Genomic DNA, 27,901 nt, shown 5'->3' with positions numbered 1-27,901 from the left:
CCACTGAGTTATTTTTTGTCTCTACAGAGTAGCCTTTCCTGGGGGAATTTCACATAAATGGACTCACACAACATACAATAAATAGTTACCCTTAACTGAAGTTTTATTTTCTGCACTTTCAGTTATCCATGGTCAATTGTAATCTAAAAATTCTAAATGGAAAAAAGAAAAAGGAAAGGGAGGGAGGGTGCTCTGGCTCCACCAGCTCCTGTCCCGGACTGGTCAGATCACAGCTGAAGCATGTCCCCAGGACAAGCAGCAACCCCCACACCCCACCCCCACCCCCGGGCACCGGACGTGGACGCGCCCACCGCTGCTGCGTGGGAGTCGCTGTCTGAGGAGCCGACATGCAGGTGGCCCGCTGGCCGGAGGAGCTGCCATGCCCCCTGGGCTACCGTGTGCCTGGCGGCCCCACGATGCGCTCCACCTCTGGCTGGGCTGCGTCTGCTTCACGCTGGTGCAGCCGGACAGCCCCTCAGCTCCAGTGAACGTCACCGTCAGGCACCTCAAGGCCAACTCTGCAGTGGTCAGCTGGGATGTCCTGGAAGATGAGGTTGTCATTGGACTTGCCATCTCTCAGCAGAAGAAGGATGTGAGGATGATGCGCTTCATCCAGGAAATGAACACTACCACCTGCTCATGTGCCCTCTGGGACCTGGAGGAGGACACAGAGTACAACGTGCACATGCAGGCCATCTCCATTGAGGGACAGAGCCCAGCTAGCGAGCCCTTGAGGGGCTGGGAAGATGGGCTCCGAGAACAAAGATGAGGTGACCATGAAGGAGATCGGAAGGAACCAACAGCTGGGGACAGGTGAGATGCAGATCACCGTTTTGGTCCTGTTCATGTGGGCAGGTGTCATTGCCCTCTTCTGCCTCCAGTATGACATTATTAAGGACAATGAACCCAATAACAACAAGGAGAAAACTAAGAGTGCATCTGAAACCAGCACTCCTGAGCACCGGGGTGGTGGTGGGGCCCTCCTCCTCCACAGCAAGTTTCCAAACAAGCCCTCAGGGAACATCATCGAAGGGTGACTGGCTGTCTGAAGAGGGAAGGATTTCATTTTTCTTCTCTGCTGGTCCCCAGATCCTGGGCACAGGGAGAGGCCCAACTGCATCAAGGGAGGAGACACAACTAGCTGCAGTTTTCCTTCTTCCCTCTGTCTTAGTCTGATGAAAGAGCCTGAACTACAAACCAAATTCTTCAAAAAATAATAAAAAGCCACAAAACTCAAAGGGCTGGCCCCATCCTGGAAAAGGCAAAGCTGCATGAAACAGCCTTCTGCCTCATCTCTCCTGGACTGGCTTCCTCTTTGAGAAAATGCACAATGCTCTGGGAAATGACAAGCACTAAGATTGACTCATGCTGTGTCTTTTAGACCAGGGAGCATGGAAGGAAGATGCTGTGGAGCTGCCTGCTGCGCAGGGGCATGGCTGCCATCAAGCCTTTTCTGGATGTAGCCATCAGAGACTGTTTTGGGGTGTGATACATGCCCTTGTGAGTGTGTAAGATGTTGCCTGTTTTGTCTCTTGAAAAACAAAACTGGAGGGCTCCGTTCCAGAGGGCAGAGGATTCTTCCAGGACTTGAGCTGGTTGCCTGTATCCTCCCTATCTTCTTTGACATTTACTTTGATGGTGAGATCATCACTCTGGAGTTTTAAGAAGACCTGGAAGGTACTGGCCCTGTTTTCTAAGGAAGCATCTCTAGGAATCTGAGCAGAGCCAGCTGGAACAACTGAAAAGGCACATCCACATTTTATATCCTGGGGACTGCTGACCCACCCACTGTGGGGTAGAAGTTGCTGGAAAGCAGGCCTGAGCCATTCACACAGACAGGCAGAACAGCCTGGCTGTCACAACTAACTAGGCTCTTCATATCTTACCATCTCATCAGGATTCTGTGACAGTTACCCAGGGTCCTCATGTCCTTCCCTAGAGCCTGAGTGGTATGAGGTGACAGGTCTCTCTCTCCACTGCCCCTTTCTGGTTAAAAACAAACAATGGTGCCTGATGAGGGAAGGCAGACTCTTCCCTGCGACTGATGTGTTACAGCTGCCAAATGCCTGCATGGGAAGAGGTGGACTCTACATCTTCCACTGGTGGCCAAGAAGGGGAGTGTGGAGGATGTGCCTAGCACAAGCCTGATAGACAGCAGGCACTTGGTAAATATTTGCTGTGCTGAATGTTAAGAGCACTGGCACCCAAGACAGAGAGCTGAAAGCCATCACCCAATGACTGCCCATTCCTTCCAGTCTTAAGAGCTCTCTGCTTCAGTCAAGTGTGACAGCACAGGGGAGGAGAGACAGGGTACAAGGCAGATGTCAGCAATACGAAGGGCTTCCTCCTGGGAGGGCATGAGGCTCCACTCATTGTCTTGTGGCTTCTATCCCTGCTGAATGGGGCTGTGAGGTCAAGGATCCTTAAGGGAGAGGTCCTTACCTCTGATCCGGTTAGAGCAATAACCACTTTTTAACTGTAAAATAAAAACTCAAATGGAAAGGCAAAAAAAAAAAATCTAAATGGAAAACTGCACAAATAAACAATTAGATTGTGTGTCTCTCTGAGTAGTATGATGAAATCTTATGCTGTCCTGGTGCTATTTGCCTGGAAAATGAATCATCTTTCTGCTCAGGGTCCCCACGCTGCATATCGTAGGTGATCACTAGTCACTTAGCAGCACTCTTAGTTGGTTATCGGACTGATTAACTCGGTATCAGGATGGCGGTTCTTGTGTTTGAGTGACCCTAGAACCACATCACAATACCTTCATCGTCCTCCTCTCTTCATCTTATCACCCACGACTTGCACCATCTCACATTGTTCTATTTTATTAGTGTTGTTAATCTCTAACTATACTTACTTCAGAACTTAAACTTTATTTAAAAATATAAAGGTCTCCATGTATAGGAAAAGTGTAGTGTATACATGGCTTCGTGATTTCAGGAATCCACTGGGCTATGCCCTTGGAAATGCATCCCCCATATAAAAGGGTTGATTATTGTGTAGTCTGCTGCATCTGGCTTCTTTCACTTAGCTTAATAATTTTGAGATTCATCTGTGCTGCAGCATGCAATAGTACTTTGTTTCTTTCTATTGCCATAATACCCAACTGCATGAATGTACCACATCTTATCCATTTACTAGAGGATATACATTTGGATTGTTTCCATTTTTGGTTATTATGAATAATAGTATTATGAACATCCACAGACAAAGATTTATGTAGACATACATTTTCATTGCTCGAGAAGATACCTAGGAGTGGAACTTTTCAATCTTTTTTTTTTTTTGGTGCCAGGGATCGAACTCGGGTTCTTCCGCTTGCAAGGAAACTTTTAACACTACGAGAAATTGCCAAGTTACTTTCTAAAGTTGCTATACCATTTTACATAACCACCAATGATGCATAAGGGTTTTAAATTCTCCATCTGAACACTTAGTATTGTTCCTGTCTATCAAAGCCATTTAACAGGTGAGAGAGTATCTAACTATACTTTTGAGTTGCATTTTCTTAATGACTAATGATGTTGTGTATGTTTTGGGTCTAATGTACGCCATTATTTTAAGGTTTCTAACTCTGTCTATTACACCCCACCTTCCATTCTAAATAAATGCCACCAAGAATAGGTGATTCCATTGGATTTGCTCACTTCTACAGAGGCCTTGGGTGTCAAACCCAGTAGCTAGAGGAGGGGGTCCATGAACTACACCAGAGAAAAGAAAGAAGAGGCATTTAAGCAACATCTTTAAGTCTGGAGAGGTAAGTCCAAAAGGAAAAATAAGGTGGGTAGGCTATATTTCCATATCGAATCCAAATTTTTGTTAACTAAGAGTGGATAATTCATATCAGCTGTCATATCACACTGAAATGCAGTTCATAGAAGCTCAGAGTAGTATGTGTGGCAGAAATCTCAGAGATGACCTGGGACAGTGATTCTCACCTTGTGGTTCCCTAGCCAGCAGCAGCGACAAGGTCAGGAAACCTGGTGGAAATGCGTATTCAGGCTTCACCCCACACCTAGAGAATCAGCTGCTGTTCTGAAGAACCCTGCAGGTGACTCTGATCCAGCCTCACCAGTCAGAACCACTGTGCCACATTCATTCCCCCATCGTACAGAAGAAGCTGAAGCTCAGGGCATTGTGGGATGCATTCTAGGCCACATCCTACAGGGAGCAGCTGGGCTGAACCCCAGGTCTCTTCGCTCCTGAAAACCTACAAAGATCCATCTACGTCCTTACTGTTCCAAGTCAGTGGGGACTCCCTGAAAACAAGCCATGAGTGAATGGCACACTTGAGATGGGGGCCTAAAAATGGAAGTGGTTTTGCAGAGATAGATGAATGCTAGATCCTTTTGACCAGCCACCCTCACTTGGCAGGGCCACTGGCTGCTTGATTGGGGTAAGCAGATGGAAGTAGCTAGAAAACGTCTCTATCTCCAACTACAAAGATGTGGGATGCCTGTGTGTGGCTGGGCAGGCGACTGGGCCTCCTCACCCCAGCTCAGCCCTCCGAGGCTGTCAAGACCTTCTTCCCCACCGAGGAAAGAACCTTCTGTGGTGTAACTGACGAATGAATCAAGATGAGGGCATCCTGGGTTAGGGCAGGCTCAGTCCAGTCACTGGCAAAGCTGGAAGGGGAGACACAGAAACCCAGAGCGTTCCCTGGCCACCACCGGAAGCTGAAGACACAGGGATGGGTTCTTTCCTGCAGCTTTCAAAGAGGACAGGGTTGTGCCAACACCTTAGTTGCAGATTTCTAGGCTTCAGATGTGTGAGAGTAAATTCCTGTTGGTGTAAGACACGCAGTCGGTGGCAATCTGTTCCGGTGGCCCTGGGATACTTTGCAGCCACTGAGAATCCTCTGCCTACCCCTCCCCCTCCTCTTCCTTTCATGCTCCCCTCACCCTCCAGCCCTTCCGGCCATGCATCTCCTTTCCATTCCTGCCAGAGCAGGGCTGGTCCCTGGCCCATGCCTCTGCAGTGACTCACATATTTGGCTCCTTAGTCCCTATTCATCCCTAGTCACAGCTCCAAAGCCACCTCCTTCAGATCTCCCTGACTGCCTCTCCCACTTATTCTACGACACAGATATTAAACACTCTGAACACCGATGAAGTGCTAGCGATGCCAGCGTATGGAGGGTGCATGGTGCATGCATCCAGCACGTGTCAAGAGGTAGAGATTTCTTGCAGGGGTGCAGGCAGCCCATTTGCAGGATGAGCCCATGCTAGAGCCCATTCTTCCTGGGATTCCTGTCCGGCTTACCTCGCCACCTCCGCTAGCTCCCCAATGAGGTTTCCTTTAAAGGTCATTCTGCAATTGCTTCCTCTAGGAGGACATTAGACACAGAAGCCCCTTGTGGTTATTAAAACAAACAATTCTAATCAGAGACTGCTAAGACTTTTTAAGGTCTTAAAGTTTCAGAGAGGTTGCTATCATTTTGCCAACACAGCAAAACTGTGTACCCTTTGATCATGGGTACCAGATTTACTATGAAGTTTTTGTTTGGGTTTCAAAGGCACAAGACTTGGAGAGTCATTGTGGCCAGGTTCAGCACGGTGGTCACTTGCTTCTTTTGTGCTTATTCCTGGATATACCTGAGGTGTTGGAGATAGGAAATGCATTCAGAAGACACAGAAAAAAATGGGTGGCTGCAAGGACTAAATGTCCTTCAGGGTGGACAGTGCAGGAGGTGCAGGGCAGAGGCCACCGAGCAATACTATTCAATGCAGACCGCATTCCCCACTGGTCTGGCCTGGCTGCTCTTCAGCTGCTCTCAGAATTGATGGAGTGTTTGTTTCAAAAACAAGACTTAGGAAGGATCGCAGAGCCGTAGATGAGCCTTTTGTCAAATGCAGGCTCTCGTGTCTCTAAAGTATCAAATTTTAAAACTATTAAAACAATAAAACTTATCTCTCCCTCTTCTCTCTCTCTCTCTCTCTCTCTCTCTCTCTCTCTCTCTCTCTCTCTCTCCTTTCCTCTCCTCTCTTTTTTCCTTACCTTTCCTCCCTCCCTCAGGTCTTCATACTGAGCTACATTCCCAATCCTTTTGTTATTTTGGTCAGTTGGTAATTCACTCAGGCTGGGCTCAAACTTGCAGTTTTCCTGCCTCAGCCTCCCAGCATGCTGGGATTCCAGGCATGTGCCACCCAACAGGCTTCCCCTATTCCTTTTTCTGATTTTATCTTTATGAGTCCATGTCTGGAGTACATAACGATCACATTCCTCATGGGGAGTTGGCGCATGTACATCACACATCTTAATGCTTTTTACATTCTCTCCCCTTCCTTCCATCGCTGGGTCCCCTTCCCTTTTGCAAAAGATTCATCTCCCTACCTCAAAGACCTAGGGCTGGAGGTGCCATTTGACCCAGCTATTCCCCCGCTGGGCATCTTGCCCAAAGAATTAAAAGAATCATACCGCAACGCTATATGTGCACCCATGTTCATAGCAGCACAGTCTGTAATAGCTAAAGCTTGGAAGCAGCCCAAGTGCCCATCAACTGGAGACTGGATAAAGACAATGTGTTTTTTTAAAAAATAAAATGGAGTACTACTCAGCCATAAAGAATGAAAACTAGAGTCATTAATAGCTATACTCTTAAGTGAAATAAATAGGACACACACGTGTAAATACTGAATAGTTTCTCTAGTGTGAGAAACTGAGAGTGTAAACAACGGTTAAAATGATTAAAATGCATAATTGATAATTTGAAATAGGAAAAAAGGTTCAAAGACGAAGGGGTGAAGGGAGGGGAAGGGGAAAGGAAAGGACAGAAAGGAAAAACTATGAGAAAACAACAACAAAAAAAGGAAATGATGTCTATGTAAATAGGGAAGGGTGGAGGGGGAGAAGGGCACACAGGGAATGGGGAAAAAATAAGAACCAAGATACATCATGTACAGGTACAAGCACCCAGTGATAAATGTAAACGAACTGGGATACCTAAAATGTACCAATAAAAGAACTTAAAAAAAAAAATAAAAAAGATCCATCTTCCCAAAAAAGATCCATCTCCCTATTCCCTATTATCTATCTTTTATTTTGGTTTTTGTTATATTATGGGTTTCACATATAAGAGAACCCATGTACTTTTTAAGCTTGTGTGTATAAAATAATTTCTTCTTTTCTTTCAACAGTATCTTGTATTAAATGATTCCACTATCTAATGGACTCCCCCCCTTGGAAGAGCATGGGAACTTCGCCATCAACACACACAAAGCTGAACCCATCCTCAGTCTCCTCAAATCCATTTCTCTTCCTTCCACGCAGCAAAGGACCCATCTCCTTTGTCTTTGCCAGACAGCAAAGCCATGAACCCAGGAGTCAGCCACACTGAGCCCACCCTTCCCCTCCCACCTCAGCCAAGCCCTGTTCTCCTTTGTCCTCAGTTTCTCTCAGTTCTGTTCACGTCTCTCCATTCCCACTGGCAACACCAAAGTTCAGCTTCTCACCACCATGCACCTGAGTGATTCCATCTCTATTACACAGGTGGCTTACTTGCCAGGGTTCCTTGCTGGAGTCTAGACAATTTGGGGATGTTAGCTACAGCTTAGCACAATGTCTGGCACATGATAAATGCTCTGTAAATGGTCTCCATCTCCAGTGCAGGGGTCTGGCAATCAGAGGAGGCCAATAGGAAAGCCAGCTCCTCACCCTTGCTCCCTTGGAGCCCAGCTCAGTCTCACATTTAAGAACAAAGGAACTTGAACAGGTTTCAATCTTACTCAGTGTAAAGGATGACACTAATCTTTATTGTAAGTGACTAAGGGGCAGGGGATATATCTTTTGGGGTTAATTACTGTGTAAAACAGCAAAAGGACCACGAGCAACTGTGCACTGGTGGCTGGAGCGGGAGCTGGTCACTTGCCTCTATGTAATGAGCATTCTCTGCGTTCTGTCATTGGAGTGGAAGTGAAGGTCCTCTTCCATCAGCATCCATTACCTGGGGGAATACCCTGGGGCAAAAGGCTGATGACTCAAAGCACCGTGCCCATGACCCGGGACCTCTACCTGCTTTGCTCTTGATCAAGTTTAGGTTCACACCTGTAATCTCAGCACTCTGGGAGGCTGAGGCAGAGGACTGTAAGTATTAGCGCAGCTTGGGCAATTTAGTGACTTAGCAAGATCCTGTATCAAAATGAAAAACAAGTTGAAAAGGGCCAGAGACGTAGTTCAGTGTGAAAGATCTGGGTTCCATCCCCAGGACAAAGGAAAGTATGTCTCATAGGCATGTCCTTTGTATCTAACGTCCACCCATCCATCCGTCCATCCACGTACACACAGGGAAGTCGGACAGCTAAGCAGTGAAATAAGTAGAACGTGTCCCATGGTTGACACCTGCTGTCCTTTTAGGGCCACACTGCTCCTTCACGCATGGAGCCAGGGCTCCATGGCCCCCGCCTTGTAGAGTCACTAAGGTTGGCCCTCAAAACCCCTCTCAATGACACCGCCACAACCCAGGGCCAGGGCCGGGATTGGGCTCCTGAACAAATTCCTCCCAGCTCCTCCCAAAGTCAGCACAGCCAGGATGTGCATGTGTACCTGGGATTTCATTTTGAAAATTTTTTGAACTCACCTCAGGTGGGAAGGGGTCACTCAGCTGACTTTGTGGATTCCTCTGCCTCTGAGGGGGCTTTCACTGGCCTCCCACATTGTAAGACCGAGGGCCTTACCAAACGCTCCGAGGAGCTGACTAGTGAAGGACACCCAGGAATCCCAGCGGTGTCTTCAGAATGCAAGACCAAGAGCCTCACCAAATGCTCCGAGGAGCTGACTAGTGAAGCACACCCAGGGATCCCAGCGGTGTCTTCAGAATGCAAGACCAAGAGCCTTACCAAATGCTCCAAGGAGCTGACTACAGTGAAGAACACCCAGGAAGGAACACACCGGACAAGTTGGAAAACAAACCTTTATTAGTCTGGCCAGATGGCACTCCCCAAGCAAAATAGCTTAGAGAGGCAACTAGCTCAGAATCTGAGGCTGTTTTCATAGGGGGTTGAGGGGGAAGTTAACATATTAAAGAAAAGGGGACAAAGGTTAGTGGTCACATATTGATGGTCAGCAGACATCTGCAGCTTGTTTTAACAATTGTGGTACCTGGAATGTCGGTTCCAGGTAAACAAAGAGTTGAGTAGTTTACTCTGGGACTCTAGGTCTGTTACAGATCCCTATCTAGCGTCCCTAGACTAACAAGCATCTCCATCCATTAACTCACATTTTAATCACAATGGGGCTGGAGAAAAAGGAACAAAGGTTATGTAGTGCCAAAATAGGACACTCTCATCCTCCTCCAAAGAGTACTTGTCGTACAGCTTCTGCACCATGCTTTGATGCTGGGTGACGCTGAGAGGCCTGCTCAGGTCCCTGAGCCACAGCGGCAGCCTAAACCGGGAGAAGCCCTCCTGACTGTCCTTTTTCCTTGAGTACTTCCTTCTCCGCCTGCAAACGCTATTTGATGACCCTTTCTCATCTTTCCCCGAAGCTGTTCTGTGGGAGCAAATCTTGATGAGACACAGGATGATGATCAGAAGCATCGAGGTCCCTGTCACTAATATTGCCAGGATGAGCTTCTTGTTGTAGTCGTGTCCCGGAACTTCCTGTGTGTGGTCCCTTGGCTTGCCTTGCGCCTTCTGATTGCTGGAGACCCCCGAGCTCTCCTTGATGTAGGTCTCGCTCTTCCACTGCTCCGTGTCCCACTGGGCCTGGACCACCTTCTCTTCCTGCTGCTCACTGAGCATGAGCAGCTTCATCAGGAGGCCTGTTCTGGAGATGAGCTTGGCACAGGCCAGGTGCATGCTGGGCTCCGAACAGTCCCTTTTGAAAGTTCTTATCATATACCAAAGGAACCTCCTAACCTCCTTGTTGGGAATGAGGACGTGAAGCTGCTGGTTTAGCTGGGTCTCAAACTCATCTCTGGGGGACGACAGCAAGGGGACAGAAGTTTCCGGAGGGGGTGGCTCAGAGCTGGTGCTGGTGTACTCCCAGTGTCTCTCATTGGTGTGGTCATTGGTGGATATCAGGGTGAGGGCAGAATCTGTGGCAGAAATCAGAGAGTTTGTGGCAAAAACATTTTTTTCAGGGGTGTTTCCTGCAGCTTGGTTTTCCACAGTAGTGGTTTTAGCAGGATCATGTAATTCGGGGAAAGGATGGGCCTGAACACGTGGGTCTCCAGAGGACGAGAGGAACCCTTGAGAGGGGGAATGGATGAGGCTCCTCAGTGCTGCCAACAGAGGCCCCTCTGCAATCTTCAGCTTCCCGCGTGTGTCTTCCTCCGTGAGCTGCTCCCTGGGGTCAGCCTCGAGTGTTCTGTGGGCCTTGAGGGAGGCAGTTGTATGAAAGTCATGACCATTTTTAGAACCTAAGATCGGTTTGGTAGCTTTCATGCTTTTAACTCTCATACTGGCATTTTCTAAAACCCAAATGCTGTTGGTGAGGTCTTTGGGTCCGTTCCTCGCCCCATGTGGGGCTTTGGGCAAGGCGGAGGTGGCCGACCTGCGCAGCAGGGGATCCTGCAGGGCGGAAGACATGGGCACCTTCTGTTCTGTAGGGAGCGGGTTCCCGGGCCCCAGCACCCCCTCATTCTGCCCCGGCTTCTCTGTGCTGGGGCTCCTGAGGCTCCGTCTGTCTGCGGTGTTTTCGGCCAGTGGCTGGGTGCTCTGCTTCTCCCTCACCTTCTCTTTCTGCCTCTCTTCGAGCAGTCTTTTCCGTATGCCCTTCGGGCCCTTGAGGACCCTGTCCACTGTCTGCTGTCTTCTCCCTTCATGCTGATCTTCCACCAGCCAGTTTTCCTGTGCTTGAGCACTTGCCAATTTCTCGGGAACGTCGGGAATGATGTGAAATTTGGGACTTGAAAGGCTGGACTGCGTAAGCATGCCTGTTTTCTCTTTTTTCTTAACCTCCTCAAGTTTCCTCTGAATTTCTGCATCTGACCAACTCTGCAGAAAATACAGCTTCTTCAGTTCATTTCTGTAAGCCAAACTGCTGGACACAGGTTGATGAGAGGGGTTTTTCATATTGCCTTTCATGTAACCCTGGGGATTAGCTTCATTTTGGATAGCTGAGAAAAGGAGTTGAATGGGTGGCAATAATGAGTCTACATCTTCTAGATTTACCTCTGAGAAATATGGCAGGATATGATTGAGTACTCCAGCCACATCATTTTCATCATTAGAGTCAAGCTCCTCGTCCATAAAGTCTGACCAGCTGACATCACTTTGTTCGGAAGATGACTTTCCAGACTTGATCACCAGCTCGGTCTTGGTGTTCTTTTTCCGGGCCTGCAACACCTTCATGAAGACTCCTTCTGGGTTCCCTACAGGGGCTTCCTCAAGACACTGTGTGGGATTGGTCATGCACTCACTGTCACAGTGCAGCTTGACTGTCTTGCAGACAACCTCAATATCACTTTTAAATTGGCAGAGGCAGCAGACCATGTGCCTCGGTATGATCAGTGTTTTCAATTCAAGTGTCATCATGAGGATGTTCTCGACCGCCGGAAGTGGCGTGTGTGTTGTCCCCAAGTCTAGATATCTTAATGCTGGCAATTTAAAAAGATAGGAATCTTCAATACTCGACAGAGGATTGTGATTGAGGATGACTCTGTGCAAAAGCTGCATTCCATGCCATGCCCTAAACGTCCCGAAGCTAATCTGTGTAAGTAAGTTACAGCGAAGATTTAAAACCTGCAAAAAGGGTAGTGCTTCAAATGTTTGTGCTTCAATAAACTGTATTTTATTGCAGGATAAATCTAAATACCGGAGGGACAGCAGGCCTTTAAAGGAATTTTTATGTAATCCAGTCAGGCCATTTTCACTGAGATTTAGTTTCTCCACCCACCTGTATGTTGTCCAACTATTCTCACCGAGGTGAAAAATAGCATTTTCTTGGAAATTGAAGGTGGTAAAGGTGTTGTTGGGCTCTAATACAGGCACTTGGCGGAGCTTGTGCTTTGGGCTGAGACCAGTACACGACAAGGTCTCATTCCGGCAGGTACAGAGCTCACATATGTCCGTGTGTGTCCTGGCATTCTGCTTCTCTTGCACCGTGGAAGCCTTTCCTGGAGAGTGACTCACAGAATACTCAGTGACCACAAATTGCACATCCAAAGGCTGAACGGTGACTTCAGCCAGGTTTGGATGCTGAGCCTGCACCTGCTCGGGGTGTGTGAGCATCACCTTAGGCTGCTCTGGAGGAGGAGATGCGGCTTCCTGCAGAGGTACAGAAACCTGAGTCTCTATGGTGAGTACTGCAGCTGTGAGCTCCGGGTTCAAAGGTTGGTCTGTGATTGTGGGTGGTGTTGGATGCTGAGCTGGCTCCAGACCCGGAGTTCCAACTTTCACCTCATGAGATGCTGGAGTTGGAACCACCTTAGGTGGTTCTGGAGGGTGAGATGGGGCCTCGGGCATAGTTGGAAAAGACCTAACTTTTGCAATAATTCCTGGAGCGCTGATAAGCTTCCCGTGCAAAGGTCGGCCTGTGAGCAGACTGAGTTTTGAATGCCGAGTCTGAACCCAGTCTGGAGGTGGAAGTGTCACTTCATGGTGCTTCGGAGGAAGAGCTGTAGCCTTCTTCAGGGCTGTAGAAAATTCACCATCTATAGTACGTTCTGGAATGATGGTGGCTTCCAGGTCCGAAGAATGAAGTGCGACGCTTGGCTGCTGAGCTTGACCCTGAGCTGGAGTTGGAACTGTCGTCTCAGAACGGGGTGGAGGGTGAGCTGTGCTCTCACTGGGTGGCTCACTTGGAAGCTGAGGGAGCATCATGGGCTGGGTTGGAGAAAGCTCTACCTCCTCAGGAGAATCTGGAGGTGGAGATGCAGCTGCTGGTGGTGCGGGAGATGGTTCTTCCTCCTCTGCAGGCTGAGGTGGGGTCATCTGCTGAGCTTGAGAAGGTTCCGTCTCCTTGGGTGGCTCTGAAAGTGGAGCTGCATCCTCCTCCCAGGGGACTGAAAGTGGTTCTGTGTCCTCAGGTGGCTCTGAAGGCTGGGCTGAAAATGTTACTCTCTCTGTCAACAAAAGAGAAAGAATAACCTTCCCGGGGAGTCCTGAAGACTGAGCTACGAGCTCTTGCTGCATTGGCGAAACTGCTACACCTGGGGAGGAGCCTGGGGACATAGCTAAGCTCTGAGGCTGGTCTAGGGAATGTTCCCCAGGAAGCTCTGGGCGTGGAGTTGGAACCTCCCTATCAAATGGAGAGAGTTCATCCTTTACGGCAGGGTTTGGCTGTGGAGTTGTAAGCTCTTGACTGTCTCCGAGAGGTTCAAGCTGCTCAAGGGACACTGAGGACTGAGCTGGGGCCTCCTGTGCACTTGAACTTTCAATTTCAACCTCACTAGACAATGACTCTGCAGGAGTAACAGCGCCACGGGTCAGTGTTGGAGGCTGAACTTGCTCATCACCTAGAGGAGAGACTGTTTTCTCCTGTAGTTCTGGAGGCTGAGGTATGAGTTCATTAAGGAGCTCTGGAGGCTGAGCTGCAGCCTCTTGAGTGGTCCAAGATGGTTCACCCTCCTCCAAAGTGTGCAGATTGCCAACTTGGGTCTCTTGCTGAGCGAGTTCCGCAGATGTAGCTGGAGCCTCCTGCTGAAACTGTAAGCGCTCAGCTCCTTCAGAGGGCTCCGAAAACAGACTTGGGGCCTCTTGCTGACTTAGAGGAGGTTCCACATCATTCACTGGAGTTGAGGGTTGAGCTGCAGCCTCGGGGAGCACTGGGAAGTTTCCCTCCTCTGTGGTGGGTTCTGGGTTTTTGGCAAGCTGCAGATTCAGAGGTTTACCAGTCACGTGGAGCAAGTGTGGATGCTTAGCTTTGTGGTGATGTGGAATTGACACTCTTTCTTCACCATGCTCCGAAAGCTGAGCTGGTTGCTTCAACTGGGTTGGAGAAGTTTCCAGCTCTTCAGTTTCCAAATCTGAGGGCTGATCTGGGGCTTTCAACTGGATTTCAGAAGGTTCTTCTGTCCTGGAAGACTCAGAAGGTTGAGCTGGCTTTGTCTTAGTGGCAGAAAGTTCAGCCTCCACAAGAGGGCCTAGAGGCTGAGCTGGGGCCTCTTGGTGGGTTGAGGAAATTTCCATTTCTTCAGAGAGCTCTGAAGTCTGAGCCAGGATTGCTTCTAGGGTTGAGGAAGGTTCCTCCTCCTCAGGACTCTCTGGGGCTTCGGTCAGGGTCTGCTGGTGGCTTGAAGTAGGTTGTGGCTTTTTCCCTGCCTCTGCAGATGTGGTAACCTTCATGTCCACAGGTCTCACTGTGACAAACGCCATGTTTGAATGATGAGCTTCACTCCTACTTCCAGATGGCGCATTTGCCTCCTGGTGCATCGACAGCTGACCTGTATGCTCCTCAGTACCAAGTTCATACTGAGCGCGGGGAGCCTGCTGGGTTACAGAAGGTTCAGCTTCCTCGGGGGGCTGTGAGAGTTGATCTTTGACTTCTTGGAGAGGTAAAGAGGACTGGACCTTTGCAGGCTTGTGATTTCGAGTTTGGGCCTCCGGCTGGACCTGAGGAAGTTCAATTTGCTCAGAGGATCCTAGAATTGGGGACAACTCCAGGGAGGGAGCAGAAGACTCTAGGTCATCAAAGCCCTCCGGCTGTAGCTGTGGAGTAAGGGCATCGGGCAATTCTGGCAGGAGATTAGGCAACCAGGGCTCAGCGGACAACTCTGGCTTGGTGGTCAGCGGGACCCAGTGCCTTTCTGAAAGTGGGGCTGCCAGGACCAGGAACGACAACTGCTGCCAGATGAGGAGTGCGGGAACCCAGGGGCACCGCAGGAACATGGCAGGGGTGGGGGTGGGGAAGGACCAAAACGAGTGCGATATAGCAATCCAGCCTAGTGGAGTGCAGATGCTCTGCCCTGTAGGGTAGAACCCTTCTGGCAGCCACTTGCCTTGAGCCTTGGGAACCAGGCATGTGTTGCCTCGCCCTGTGTTTATGACATCTTTGCTAAGGAAACCTGTATTACATCACGCCCAGATGGCCTTGCGCCACATGAGGGAACTTTCCCCCCCCAGTGACAAGGTCCACTTCCCCTTCCCCAGGAGAGCTGACAGTGGCCTCGTACAGGGCAGCCTCCCCCATCACAAGGCAGGATGTGGGGCTCAGAACCGGTGGGTCCCGAACATGGGGTAGGTGGGGTGGACAGGACTGGGCCTCTGGCTGCTCAGAATTGCTGGGTATTTAGTTTGGTTCTTGAAGGTTGTTACTGAGTGCTGACACCGATGGAAATCCCAGCAGATGACCCCAGAAGTGAGACTCTCACAGGAAGGGCTGCCCTGGTGGGAAGGCTGAGACCAATCAGATCCACTTCTTATGAGCAAGTCAGGGCTGTGAACAACTCAGCTGGGATTTCTCAGGGTCTGGGTCCTCAGGGCTTTGAAGCAGGAGAGTATTTCTGGGCAGGGTCTTGCTGCCCCTTCTCAGGCTTCCTTTGGGCAGGGCTGGTAACGTTGGCCAGTCCGTACCTGCCCCTTCTGAGGCTCACGTGAAAGTGGCTCATTATTATATAGGCCACATTCACCCAATATATCCATGCCATGAAAATAAAGACTACATTCTTGATTCAGCGGAGTTCATCTGAATGATCTTCTCTGACCAAGTTAGTAATCTGGCAGCTCTCGGCATCGTAGGTAGTTCAGGGCAAAGGCCCCATGTCACTGCCTGTGATTGGTCCCAAGACAAAATCGCACTAGGGGGTTCTGGAAAAGCAGCTTCCTGTCACGGGCCTTTTGGGCTCTTTGAGCATTGCTCGCCGAGTACATTTGGATGGCTCAGAAATGGCCCAGGATGGGCCACTGTGGGATTTGGGACAACCCAGTCTAGTGCAGAAGCCGAACTGGGAGAATGCTGTGAACACAATCCAAAGCAAGGCCTCGGCCGAGGGTCCAGAGCTCTGCTCCTATACCGGCAAGGTTTTGTCACTCTCAGTGGGAACTGCAAGAGGTGCCAACTGCCATCCTGCCTTCACTGCGTCTGCCCTGTGAGCCTTTTAGGAAACAATTTTAAAGGCAATCGTCCATGCTGTGCCCTTACATGGAGACAGCAGGACTGAGGAGAAAGAGGACATTAGCAGGAGAGGGCTTCGGGCTGATCCCACGTGCTCACAGTGTCTGAGCATTAAGGTCGCCTCTGGTTGAGAGCCAGCAACCTTGGCTTAATAAAAGGTCCCAGGGCTCTCCCGTGTGAAAATGGCAGCAACAGGTGGCATGCACGACCCTTAAAATAAGCCGCACAACAAACTGTGGAAGAGAGCATCCCTGGGAGGTGAAGGAGCTTGCCCAAGGTCACTCAATGGGTCAGGGTCAAGGCCAGGACTAGACTTTGGGTTACAATTTCCAGCCAGTTTCTTTCTCATTGCATGATCCTGCCTCCTAGCAGAAACCCTTGGGGAATAAAGTTCTGTCTGGTCCAGTTTGTTCTGAGAAAGGCTTGGAGGCACTGACAGCTGTGTGCACGCCACCTCCTCTGGCCTACTTCACATCTCTAGCCGAGGCGAGGCAGGTCCTCTGTCTCCCTTGTACATTTTCTGGGGCTCACATGTCCAAGTCCTTTCCCAAATCCCCAAAGCCCTGCTCTTGAGGGCTTCCCAGGCCTTCTAGAGCACTTGGAGCTGCCCAGACACGAGCTGCTCTTCAGGTCTGCAGGGGTCCCTAACCTGAGATCCTGGGGCTGGGTGGGCACAGGCTGCTCAGCTTAGTCCCGGCCGGGCCGTCCCTCTGACCTTGCCCTTCCATGCTTCCTCAGTGTTCCACACCAAGGGGGAGGCTCCCTTTGGAAGGTGATCTCAACATTCACTTGTTCAGCAAATCAGTTCATGAATGAACTCAATCAGTTCATTCCCTTATTCAGCAAATATTTCTTGAGTGTCTACTCTTGGCAGGGACCACGTTAGGGACTGGGAATATGATGGGGAGGATAGATACAATTATGATCATCCAGAATCACCAACAGCAATGGATGCTATGAAAGAAAAGTGCAAAGGGTTAGGAAAACATCTTCTAGGGGGGCTGATGGAGTCTTCTGGTGGGGTGCTGAAGAAAGCTGGGGCGTGGCTTCTGAGAACGCCCACAGCTCACATGAACCAGGGTGTCCTCCCTCTGAGGCCTGTGCCCGGGCTGCAGCATGTCGCCTGGGCTGTCTCCAAACTTGCTCCCTGATGGTGACCTCTTTCTCCATGGCAGTTTTCTCCAACTATTTCTATAACTCGGACTGAGTTTTGAAGCTAAAATACAAAAGAGGCTCATGCGGGTGGATTTTGCCAACAGCACAGGACACCTGCAAGGGCATCTGCACTAATTCCTCCTCTGGCCTCACTGAAAACCTGCTCCGCTTGCTTTGAAGCCCATGCCCCCCAGCTCCTCTCTGCGCCCGATTCCCCAGCTCCCGCATTCAACCTCTTGCTGTGCAGCCTGTGCTGTGCAGATACAGTAGAAAAAAGTGCAGCGGATACAGAAAAAGCCAGCCCTGAATTCCAGCCTTGAAAGCTCCCCTCTCCTCCTCTGCCCATGATTTCTGAGACTGTCCCAGATTTCAGGTCTGCCTTTATGGAGCTTCCGCCTTGACTGTGTCACCCCACAATTCGGGTGGCCCTGCACACTCTACTGTGACCGAGCAGACCTCCCTCCATCCCTCATGCCTCTCGGGGGCTGGGCTGGAAGGGCCAAAGGGGTATGTATTCTTGGGGCACAGACTGCTGACTCTGCAGATTCCAAGGCTGAGTGGTGCCAAGCATTAGCTCCACCATAGTCGACGGGGCCACTGTCACCTGGCACAGAGCGGCACTTGCACAAGGAACTGTTAGCTACCCAGAAATAATGAGTTTCTGGTATGTACATGCAGGAACACGCTTCCTGTCATAACACAACAGTGGCTTCAATAACAGAAGCTTATTTTCCCACTGTTCTGGAGACTGGAAGTCCAATATCCAGGTGTGGGCAAGGTTGGTTTCTCCTGAGACCTTTTTGCTTCCTTTGCAGGTGGCCACTGCCACTGCCTTGCCATGTCTTCCTGTGATCACTCCTGTGTTGTCTGGGTCTTAATCTCTTTTTCTTTTACAGTCACGTTGGATTATGCCCCTCTAAAACTCTATTTTAACTTAATTACCCCCGTAAAGGCCTTATTATCAAATACAGTCATCACCCGAGGACACAGTACCTACAACCACAACATACAAATTTTAGGGGTACACAGCTCCACTCAACTCATAACACTCAATTTGCAAAAAAAAACCCCCCCCAAAATCCACAGCTATTTGAGAAAGAAAAATAGGCAGATTCTGAGGCATTACCTCTCCTACAAGGGCCAACCCAAAGGGGAACCCCACATTCAGATGTAGAACAAGGATGAAAGTGAAATCTAGCTGTTAGAAATACTTTCTGTATATTTATTTTCCATAGTAGATATAACTGGATCTGAAACTTTATATTAAAATGTAAAACAAAATCAGTTAACTCCAAGTTTTACTGGCCCTCAGTGTGACCATGAGGTATAGGAAGGAGACAGAAACTTCTTCCTCTGACATTTATGTAGCTAGCAAATCATGAATATAGCCTGGGTTGCTTGAAAGTTTTGGGTCCCATGAGCCACTCTTGTCCGGAACCAAGCCCTCATTTAAAGAGTACACTGAATCCAATACTGCCACTGTAAGCAAACACTGCATTAGTTCGGTTTCCTTGGCCAGCATATCTTAGGGCACACACCACATAAAAAACCAAAACTTTACACAAAATACTCTTTGGTCTGGGAAAATAATTTCAATCCAAAATCATGCGCTATGCTGAGAGGGTGACAATTTATATTTATCAATCTCCCAAGAGTCAATTTTCCTAGGAAAGGTGCAGGTACATCATAAAGCAAGGCTTCTGTTTCAATGAGGTGTTTGCAACCACTTCTAATTTTCTGTTTTTATGGACTTGATGGCAAGCAAAAGCTTTCATTAGAGTAATTAAAATACCACTCTCCTCAGAAGAGGGAAATGATGCATGCTGGGCTTCTAGGAACTGGCCATGTCCCAAATAGCACTTACCTAGATGTGCATTTGTTGGCTAGGAAAAAAAAATACAGACACAGACTGCTGAATGGCATGACAGCATCTCTGGTTGAAAGGCATTTGTATTCTTATTAGGAGGTCTGATTACATGGTTCTCAAATTTCCCCTTAAGCCTCCTGAGATGTGTGTGAGGTGCAACCTTGTAAACTGTCAGCACATAGAAAGCTAAGATTTAGAGAGTGGTTTCCATTGTGCATCCTATAAAATGTGTCCCACAGGGAAGATTAGTATCAATCACAGGCTTATTGGAGAGGGAGATGGGATCCAATGATAACCTGGCACTATCAACGAGAGTAATGGTCTAAGAAGAAAAAGCAATCAGAGAAGAGAAAGGAATATCCACAAAGAAAGACAGAAGTAGAAAATCAGAGTGCAATGTATCACATTGATGAACAGGAGCTGTTATCCAGGAGAAAGGTGCATGTGAACAATGCAGGTTCTCACACAATGGATATTGCCTATTGCTTATCTTGAGGAGAATGGCGGAGAGGGACTATCACATCTTGCAGCTTGGGACTGTAGATACGAGGGCACTGGGATGTAATGAAGTCATTACTACTCAGTCTCACCTGCACTACTTGAGAATCATTTGCTAACTTCAGAGATGTTTAAAAGAGAAGCTGGTACTCCTGTTGCTCAGATAACTTCATCTTGGAAATGATAAAAAGCAACATATCTAGCCCAAACCAATTTGGCTTATTAAAGTCTGAAATTATTGGAGTAGTTATTTCTGCAGATGTGAGCTGACAAGTCTGAGAGGGAGGAAAGGTTTGAATGTCTTTTTAAAAAGGTAGGATTTTGACATTTTTTGAAAGGCTAATTTGAAATTTTTCATGTCCTGGAATTCTTTGATGTTCCTTTGATCAAGAGGTGGAGTCCAATTCACTGTATTAGTCACCTGTCTTGCTGAGAAAAAATACCTGACACTTAAGTAACTTAAAGGAGGACAGATTTACTTGGGCTCTTGGTTTCAGAGGCTTTAGTCCATGGTTGCTTGGCTCCAAGGCAGAAACATCATGGCGGAGGGGTGTGGTGGAGGAAAGCTGCTCAACTAATGGCAGCCAGGAAGCACAGAGAGCAGGAAGAGCCAAACAGGAAGGATCAAGGGACCAGATATAGTCCCTAGGGCCATAACCCCATGATCTAGGCAGACACACCTAGAAGAGTGCTTTACTAATCTCCTACTTGTCAAGTTGATGATCAAGATTAGCTATCACATTCCCCTGGCCTTACATATGGGCTGATCTTACTGCCTCCCCGTAATGGAATAAAACAGAAAGTGTCACCTTGTGACTTTCAAGGTGAGATTAAAAATATTGAGTTGGCTTCTGCTCACTCTGTCTGGATCACTTAACTCTAGAATCCCATGGCCATGATGTAAGGAAGACCATGTAGCATTTGTAGGTGTTCGGGTCCAAAGCTCTGGTTAAGATCCCAGCCAGCAGCCGCCCTCAGTCCTCAGAAACATAAAGGAGACTTCAGTCATTCTACCCCAAGTATCTATCTAATTGTGACCAGAGAACTACAGAATCTGACGGGTCTTAAGGGACACCTGCCCAACTGGATTTGGTCAATGCTTAAGATACTGGGAGAAAAGAATAAATGAGTCTCAGGGATTTACACTACTTAGAGTGATTTATCCCTGTTACATTCAGGAAGAGGCATGACATAAACACCATTCCTCCCTCTGCTCCCCAAAACTGTAGGTCTACAATGAGAAGGTGGCTGAAAATACTGTGGAACTACCCCATGGGAGTAAGACCACAGACCCAGTGCTTCTCAGTAGCACATTCAAGACACTTTCAAAATGTCAGTTAAACTGAGCATCCCCTCAAACACACTTCTTGTCCTCAGTGCTCATAAGGAAACTCTACAGTTGAAGAATCACCTCCAATTTATATTTCTGAGTTGTTACCAAGGACTTTGGAGTTATCAGTATAATTAGTTTTCTCCAATATCAAAATAACACAGATACTTGGCCTAATTCTTTACATTATTTCAGGAGCCTCTCCCTTAGAATATGGTCTGGGTCTTTTGTTTAGGAGTAGGTTGGAGACCACGCTTGGCTATTTGTGATTTCATTCACAGACTAGCTTGTGGGGCAGTACAAAGAGGAATCAGGACAGGAGAAATGAAACATCAGACATGCGTACATTTCCATAACTAGGGGCAAAACAGCCATCTTTAAATACAACAAAACACATTTTTTGTTTGTTTTAAGATAGGGTCTCCATATGTTGCCCAGGCTGGCCTCAACCTCCTGAGCTCAAGGGATCCTCCTGCCTCAGCTTCCCAAGTAGCTGGGACAATAAATAGGTGTGCATCACCATGCCCAGTATGGAAGCACATTTTGAATATATGTACCAATGCCAGGAGCATATCCAATCTGGGTTTTCTAGCAGAAAGACTGAACCTTCTGAACATTGTAATTACACCTGGGTAGGAAATTTCTGGAATCCTTTTGCTACTTAGAGCATTAAGAACAAATAACTCAGGCCTGACTTTTTCACAGAACTAGACTAATTATACATTCTGCGCAGAAGTTCCTCCAGGCCAGCCTTTCAGATTAACTCAAAATGAAGAACTGAGATAGTTCTCAGACAGTTTAGGGAATGTTTTGCTGGAATTGCCAGTTTGAATGGCATTCAAACTTCCTCTTTTCCTTAGGTATGAAGATGCAGGCTCTCCTGGTGAGAAACGGTGTAAGCGTTGCACCTTGCAATGTGATAAGGACATAGCCATGAAGAGCAACCTTGCGTGGAAGTGTCCAATGTCCTGTCCAGTGTCACCTGTGCTACCAGGCACTGCTGAGGTGACAGCACTGCCCTACTCTCCACTCTGCTGGCAGGAGGGGCTTCCTTTTCCCTTCACAGGTCTTATCTAGAGAAAGATCCTTCTCAATGTTTGATGCTGTCAAGCTGTGGGAAACACTACTTCTGCCTGTAACAAATGGCTCTGGGAAGGTCCAGGGTACTTTTGCTCTGCCCTGTCATCAGCAGGATGTGATTTCTGCACAAGGGAACAGTTTAAACAGGGATGGTGTTTTTTCCCTCCCAGAAGCTCAGGAGAATTAATGGGGTTTCATTGCTTCCCTGGGTCTTTGGGGAAGTGATCCGTCCAGTTGGCAGAGCCATGGCTGTCCAGGTCCTTTCTCAGTCTCTCATTCCCTTGTGAAATGTCATATTTATCTGATAAGTGATTTCCTCACTCTTTTGCAGGACAGGTTGGCTTTGTGGCCTTTTGCTGGCAGTTGAGTAAGAAGGAAGACATCAGTGAAAGATAAAGGACTAATAGCAACAGTCATCACTGTTCATTGAATGCTTGTATTGTGCCAGTTTTCAGCTATGTACCTGACAAACCTTCCCTACAGATCACCAATCCCCAACACCTGTGGCAGGTGTTGAGTTCTTCCCCATTACAGAGCAGAACATTGAGGCTGAAGTTCAATCACTATTTCAGAGACTTTCAGTGAGTGGCTGATGCAGGATTTAAACTGAGGCTTGCCTCCAAGAGCAGGTGGGATGGCTCACATTTTAGTTTCTTGGGAGTGACAAGGATCAAAGTTTTGGGAGTCAGAGTGCTGGGTTACCTGCCTGCTCCTAGCTGTGTGAGTTTGCCTAAGTTGGTTTTCTTGTCTAAGCCTCAGGTCTCCCATCTGCAACATGTGTATGGAAAGCTACGGCCTGGCTGGTCAGAGGGAATAGGAAAGTATGTAGCCCTGGCACAGGGTCTTGTGTGTCCTGAGTGATCAGTGGATGGTGGCAGCTGGTAGGATTCAGAATTCCTGACTGATGATGGGAGAATGAGTTGCAATTTATAAAATTATTAGCACCAGAAGCAGAAAATTGGAGAAATCCTGATGGCAAGAGAATTCATGTATGCTAGAATTCTTCCGAAGAGTGGCTCTATCTGGAGCTCTCCCCCTTTTTATTCCATGAATGTCTGTGCTATAGATTTGATCTTGAATGTCTCACAAAAGCTCGTGGGTTGAAGACGTGGTCTCTAGTCTGTGGCACTATTGGGAGGAGGCAGAAACCTTAGGGGGTGGGGCTCAGTGAAAGAAAGTTTCATCACTGGGCACAAGCCCTTCAAGTGGATCCTGGGAACCTGGAAGCTTCCTGTTTCTCTCTTTGACTCCCAGCTGCCATGATGCACTGTATCACTGCAGGTCCCAAAGCAACAAAGCCAACTAACGTTCATATTGAAACCTTCAAAACCTTGAGCCAATATAAACCTTTCTTGTTTTTAAGTTACCCAACTCAAGTATTTTATTATAGTAATGGAAATCTGCTAAATACACTTGAATAGACTCTTCTTTTTGTCTGAAGTTGAGTGATGGAAAGAACTCTATCATTTAGAATGAAAGAGAAACTGGTCAGTGCTGATAGGGGATTCTTGATGAGGTGTCATGTGGGTTTCACTGTGTGGGGGGCATGTCAGGTGGTTGCCAAGGTTAAGGGGAGAAGAGGGCTTAAATGCAATCTGAACCAAGTCTTGGGTTTAGAGATGAAGAAACAGGGGCAGGGCTAAGTCCTTTGGCTTTGGACACTCTAAAACTTAGCAATTCTTATGCCATCCCCACTGCTCTTTCCATTGTATCCTAACACTTCTCTTCACATATAACCTCTGCAATTTCAAAATATAGAAGCCATCTGTATTTTGAAAAAGACTTGATTTCAAAATCTAATACCAAATTCTTATTGCGCATTCATTATTTCTCATGCTATTGAGCCTTCCAATGTCTTACATTAAGAGTTTTCCATGGTGTAAACATCTTTTTTTCTTCTACCAAATAAAAGCACAAATCATAGTTAGTAACTTCTAACAACACCACATTTCAAAAATGAAGTTTTTCTTTTAAAAATGTAAAAGAAATAAAACAAAACCCAGAATTTTAGCTTCTTTTGAATACTTTGGTTCGGTGTCCCTGGGTCCCCATTCCCTCATGCTCACTATTATTGGGGCTGCTGCTCAGAGAAGGCATTTGTCCCTGTGCCTTTGACCAGGACCAGTCTCACATATGAGAACTCCTTCCTGGCTCCTGGATAAATTGGTCTTTGCAGGCTCTGGTACCGTACCAGGTGGGGAGCTACCCACTCTTCTGCAGGGAACAGCGAGTAAGACCCTGTCATTTTCACACCACATCTGCAGAAACATCCTCTGTTCTACTCCATTGGCACTGATGCTGAAAGAGTTAGAAACTGATGTCAGAATGGCCTCTAACTCTGAGTGCTCCCCAGTGTTTTATGTTTATGCTCAGGAGGAAGTGGGAGATAGGACTGCATCTACACATTTTTTCTTTTTGTCTTTTCCTGGTTACACAATGTGAAACAAAAGCTTGGCCTGGATTCCTTGTCCCTTTACAGTCACCAACTCCGACCTGGCACAGGAAAGCATCTTGTCTGTCTCTTTCCCTCTTCAGCAATTGTACCCAGGCTTGCAGCACATAATGGACCATTCTTGCCACTGCTATTTTTCCTTACTTTGAAATTGCTTGTGTCATTCAGAAACAAGAGGTCTTAATAATGAGGCTTACCATAGTGTTTCTGAAACAATTCTGAGAACATTACTTTCACCCAATTAGAAAAGACACACGTAAGAAGTTGCTGAAGATCCTAATTTCAGCACAATGTTCTTCCTCCTTTGTGTGGATGTAGGACAATTCAAAGGCTTGAATTATTTTCTTCAGTATGAAATAATGTGGAAAAGAAAGCTGTAATTCTAAAGGATGTGCATCCCAGTTAGTTTGTTGAGTAGAGAGACTGACACACAAAGAGGCCAAGGAAGCATTTGAATGCTGTAGGCAAGGAAGCCAGGCCTCTCATCCCAGCTTCTGCTCTGATGACAGTAAGCACTATTGGTATTGTCATTTAGCTTACATGGCCTTCCTTTGGGCGGCCGGGGAATATTGGTGAGAGTAACCCTCATTGTGGCCTTTGGACCAGGGGCATCCCCTTGGCAGTGCTGATGGTGACCCAAAGCAAATCTTCCTTCCTTCTAGCGAGGAGGAGCGGTGGATGCTGACCTCAGTGAGAGCTGGAGCTGAGTCCTTTGCCTTCCAGGACTACTGAGGCCTGCCTCCTTTGAGAAGGAAGCCACTTGCAAGCTCACAGGCTCCTCCATACACCTGCCCCAGAGGCTCCAGCCACCTCTTACCTTTGATGCCTTGTACTACTTCTGTCATCTGCCTGCTAACCTTGCCTGGGCTAAGCACATGCCTTTCCTTCTGCCTAACAAGTTCTCTGAGGTTGGTTCACTTCCTGCTCATCCTCCAGACTTAAGTCATTTCCTCAGAAAAGACCTTGCTAGACACCTCCCTCCAGCATGAAGTGGATGTCCCCTCTGTACTTCCAAAGCAACCCCACTCTAACCCTTTTGCTGCTGTCCATGTTGTACCATCTTTCCCTGCTCTCTGGTCTCTTCCACTACACTAAGCTCCTTGTGGGTGGGTATGACTGAGCCCCAGGTGCTCCATGTGAAACATCATTTTGGGGGTATCTGTAGAGGTGTTTCCAGATGAGCTAGCATCTGAATCGATGGACTCAGTGAAGTGCACTAGCTCTGCTACTGAGTTGGCATCATTTGATCCATGAGGGCCTGAATAGAACCGAGGTGGAGGAAGGAGGAAACAGCTCTCTCCATACCCCCTACTTTCTGCCTCATTGCTGTACTGGGACATCTTATTTCTTCTCTTGTCCTCAAACTGGGATTCCAACCATCAGCTCCCCCAGTTCTCAGCCCTTGGGGTGCTTTGCTTTACACCACCGGTTTTCTCTAGTTTCCAAATTGCAGGTTGCAAATGATGAGCCTTCTCAGCCCCCAAAACTGCATAAGCCAATTCCTCATAAATTCATATATATATATATATATATATATATATATATATATATATATATTACACTGGGAAATCTCAATCCACTGACAGAGATACTGGAATTTCAGGAAAAAACTCTCTGGTTCTGGACATCTGGAGTCTAAACCTGGCTTTGCCATTATGTAGCAATATGACTCTAAGCAGATCATTCAAATTTCTTCAGATGGTTTCCTCAGCTATAAAATACGGATTTTAGAGTTGCGTGGAAAACACCAAATCAGCCTGCTGCAGACAGGCAGGTCTGTGGACGTGGTCTCGAGGTCGCCAGTCGCATGGAAAACACCGAATCAGCCTGTGCCCTGGCAGCAATCCACTGGACCCCCTCCCCCCGCTCCTTTGGCCTCTTCTCTGTACAGCCACCTGGTTCCACACTACAAAGACGCAGAGGACACCGGACCACCAGACCACTGTACTGGAGCTTATCAAGTTCTCAGCATTTAAAGAATTCCTGCCCAGAGGTAAGGGCTTCTGAGCTACTGTCCCACTGCTCCTGGTCCAGAGGAAGGGGCTGCCTGGCCATCATCCCTCCCGCTGCTCCCAGCCCAGAGGAAAGGGCTTTTGGGCTGCCATCCATCCCACCACCCCTGGCCCAGAGGAAGGGGCTTTTGAGCTGCCGTCCCACTGCTCCTAGTCCAGAGGAAGGGGCTTCCAGGCCACCAAATGTCCCACCACTCCCAGCCCAGAGGAAGGGGCTTTCGGGCCACCATCCCTACTGCCGCTCCTGGCTCCTGTCCTACCTTTCCCAGCTCAGAGGAGGTGAGCCGTGTGGACACCAACAGCAGGCCCCCTGCCTGTCCCCCAGTCGAAATGAGAAAACACATAAATAAGTCTCAAAACCAGACTTCCAGATCACCTACAGCAACCCCAAAGGGAAATGAGATGGAACACTCTGATACTCAACCACCTGGACCCACTGAACTGGCAACAAAAGGAGATCTGGAAAAAATGAAATCAGAAATAATTTCTCAGATAACAGGAGAAACTGTGCTCCTAGTGCAAGACATGATTAATAAATCTAGAGAGGAGCTCAGAAACATGATGGAATCCCAACATAAGAAACAAATGGAATCCATAAAACAGATGCCACCAGATTTCCAGGACATAAAAAACTCCATTGAAAGTCTACACAGCAGAATGAGCCAATGTGAGGACAGAATTTCAGATTTAGAAGATAAGATTGCAATTAATGATGAGGAAAAGAAAAACTGTTTCAAAATTATAAGGGAACATGAGAAATCAATCCAGCAGCTGCTAGATGATGCAAAGAAGAATAACATGACTGACTGGAGTCAATGAAGAAACAGGAGAGAGTGCAGATGACATAAAAAATCTCTTCACAGAAGTAATGGCAGAAAACTTCCCAAGGAGGGGAAAAGAACTTGACATACAGATAAGTGAGGTACATAGGACTCCAAATAGCCTTGATCAAAAAAAATCTACACATAGACATATAATTGTTAAGATTCCAGAACAACAGAAGAACAAAGTTCTACAAGCAGTTAGAGAAAAGAAACAAATCACATACAAAGGAAAGCCCATCAGAATCAGAGCAGACTTCTCAACACAAACCATCAAGGCAAGAAGAGCTTGGAGTGACATATTCTAAGCCCTAAAAGAAAACACCCTCCAACCCAGATTGATGTATCCAGCAAAACTATCTTTCAAAATGGATGGAGAAATAAGATATTTTCATGACAAACAGCACCTTAGGAACTTCATGAATACCAAACCAGCACTCCAAAGAATTTTACACAATATCCTAGGAACAGACATTGAGGATCACAACCCCAGGAAGCAAAGCAGAATGAACCCATCTAGCACAACAAGAAATTAAATGTAAAGGGGGAGAACCCAACAAAAAGAAAAAGTCACAACAACAATAAGTCAATACCTTTCAGTTATAACCATCAATGTTAATGGTCTCAATTCACCAATCAAAAGAAACAGGTTGGCAGAATGGGTCAAGAAGCAAAATCCAACAAGAT

The 27,901-nt window shown here is 47.5% G+C and overlaps 2 protein-coding genes and 1 pseudogene across 3 annotated transcripts in view; 1 reads left to right on the top strand and 2 right to left on the bottom strand.

Moving 5' to 3' along the window:
* St6galnac5 (ST6 N-acetylgalactosaminide alpha-2,6-sialyltransferase 5) overlaps window positions 1-27,901 on the bottom strand; it is a 167,634-nt gene that overhangs the window by 26,622 nt on the left and 113,111 nt on the right. The window lies entirely within an intron of this gene.
* Window positions 380-1,038, top strand: LOC106009121 (fibronectin type III domain-containing protein 5 pseudogene; annotated as a pseudogene).
* Window positions 981-25,904, bottom strand: LOC147827603 (leucine-rich repeat-containing protein 37A2-like). Its single transcript, XM_087212923.1, has one exon. The coding sequence runs from the start codon at window positions 14,772-14,774 to the stop codon at window positions 9,228-9,230; it is 5,547 nt and encodes a 1,848-aa protein (XP_087069049.1). The 5' UTR covers window positions 14,775-25,904; the 3' UTR covers window positions 981-9,227.

This window comes from Heterocephalus glaber, unplaced genomic scaffold (assembly GCF_053883595.1).
Source record: "Heterocephalus glaber isolate CG9 unplaced genomic scaffold, H.glaber_assembly_v1.0 deba00001442, whole genome shotgun sequence".
NCBI classification, from domain to species: Eukaryota; Metazoa; Chordata; class Mammalia; order Rodentia; family Bathyergidae; genus Heterocephalus; species Heterocephalus glaber.
The sequence above is the reverse complement of the archived record's forward strand: the minus strand, read 5'-3'. Positions and strand labels throughout refer to the sequence as shown.

Bases quoted from the DNA above. Each gene is read 5' to 3' on its own strand.
- LOC147827603 (XM_087212923.1), bottom strand. From the start codon at position 14,774: ATGTTCCTGCGGTGCCCCTGGGTTCCCGCACTCCTCATCTGGCAGCAG.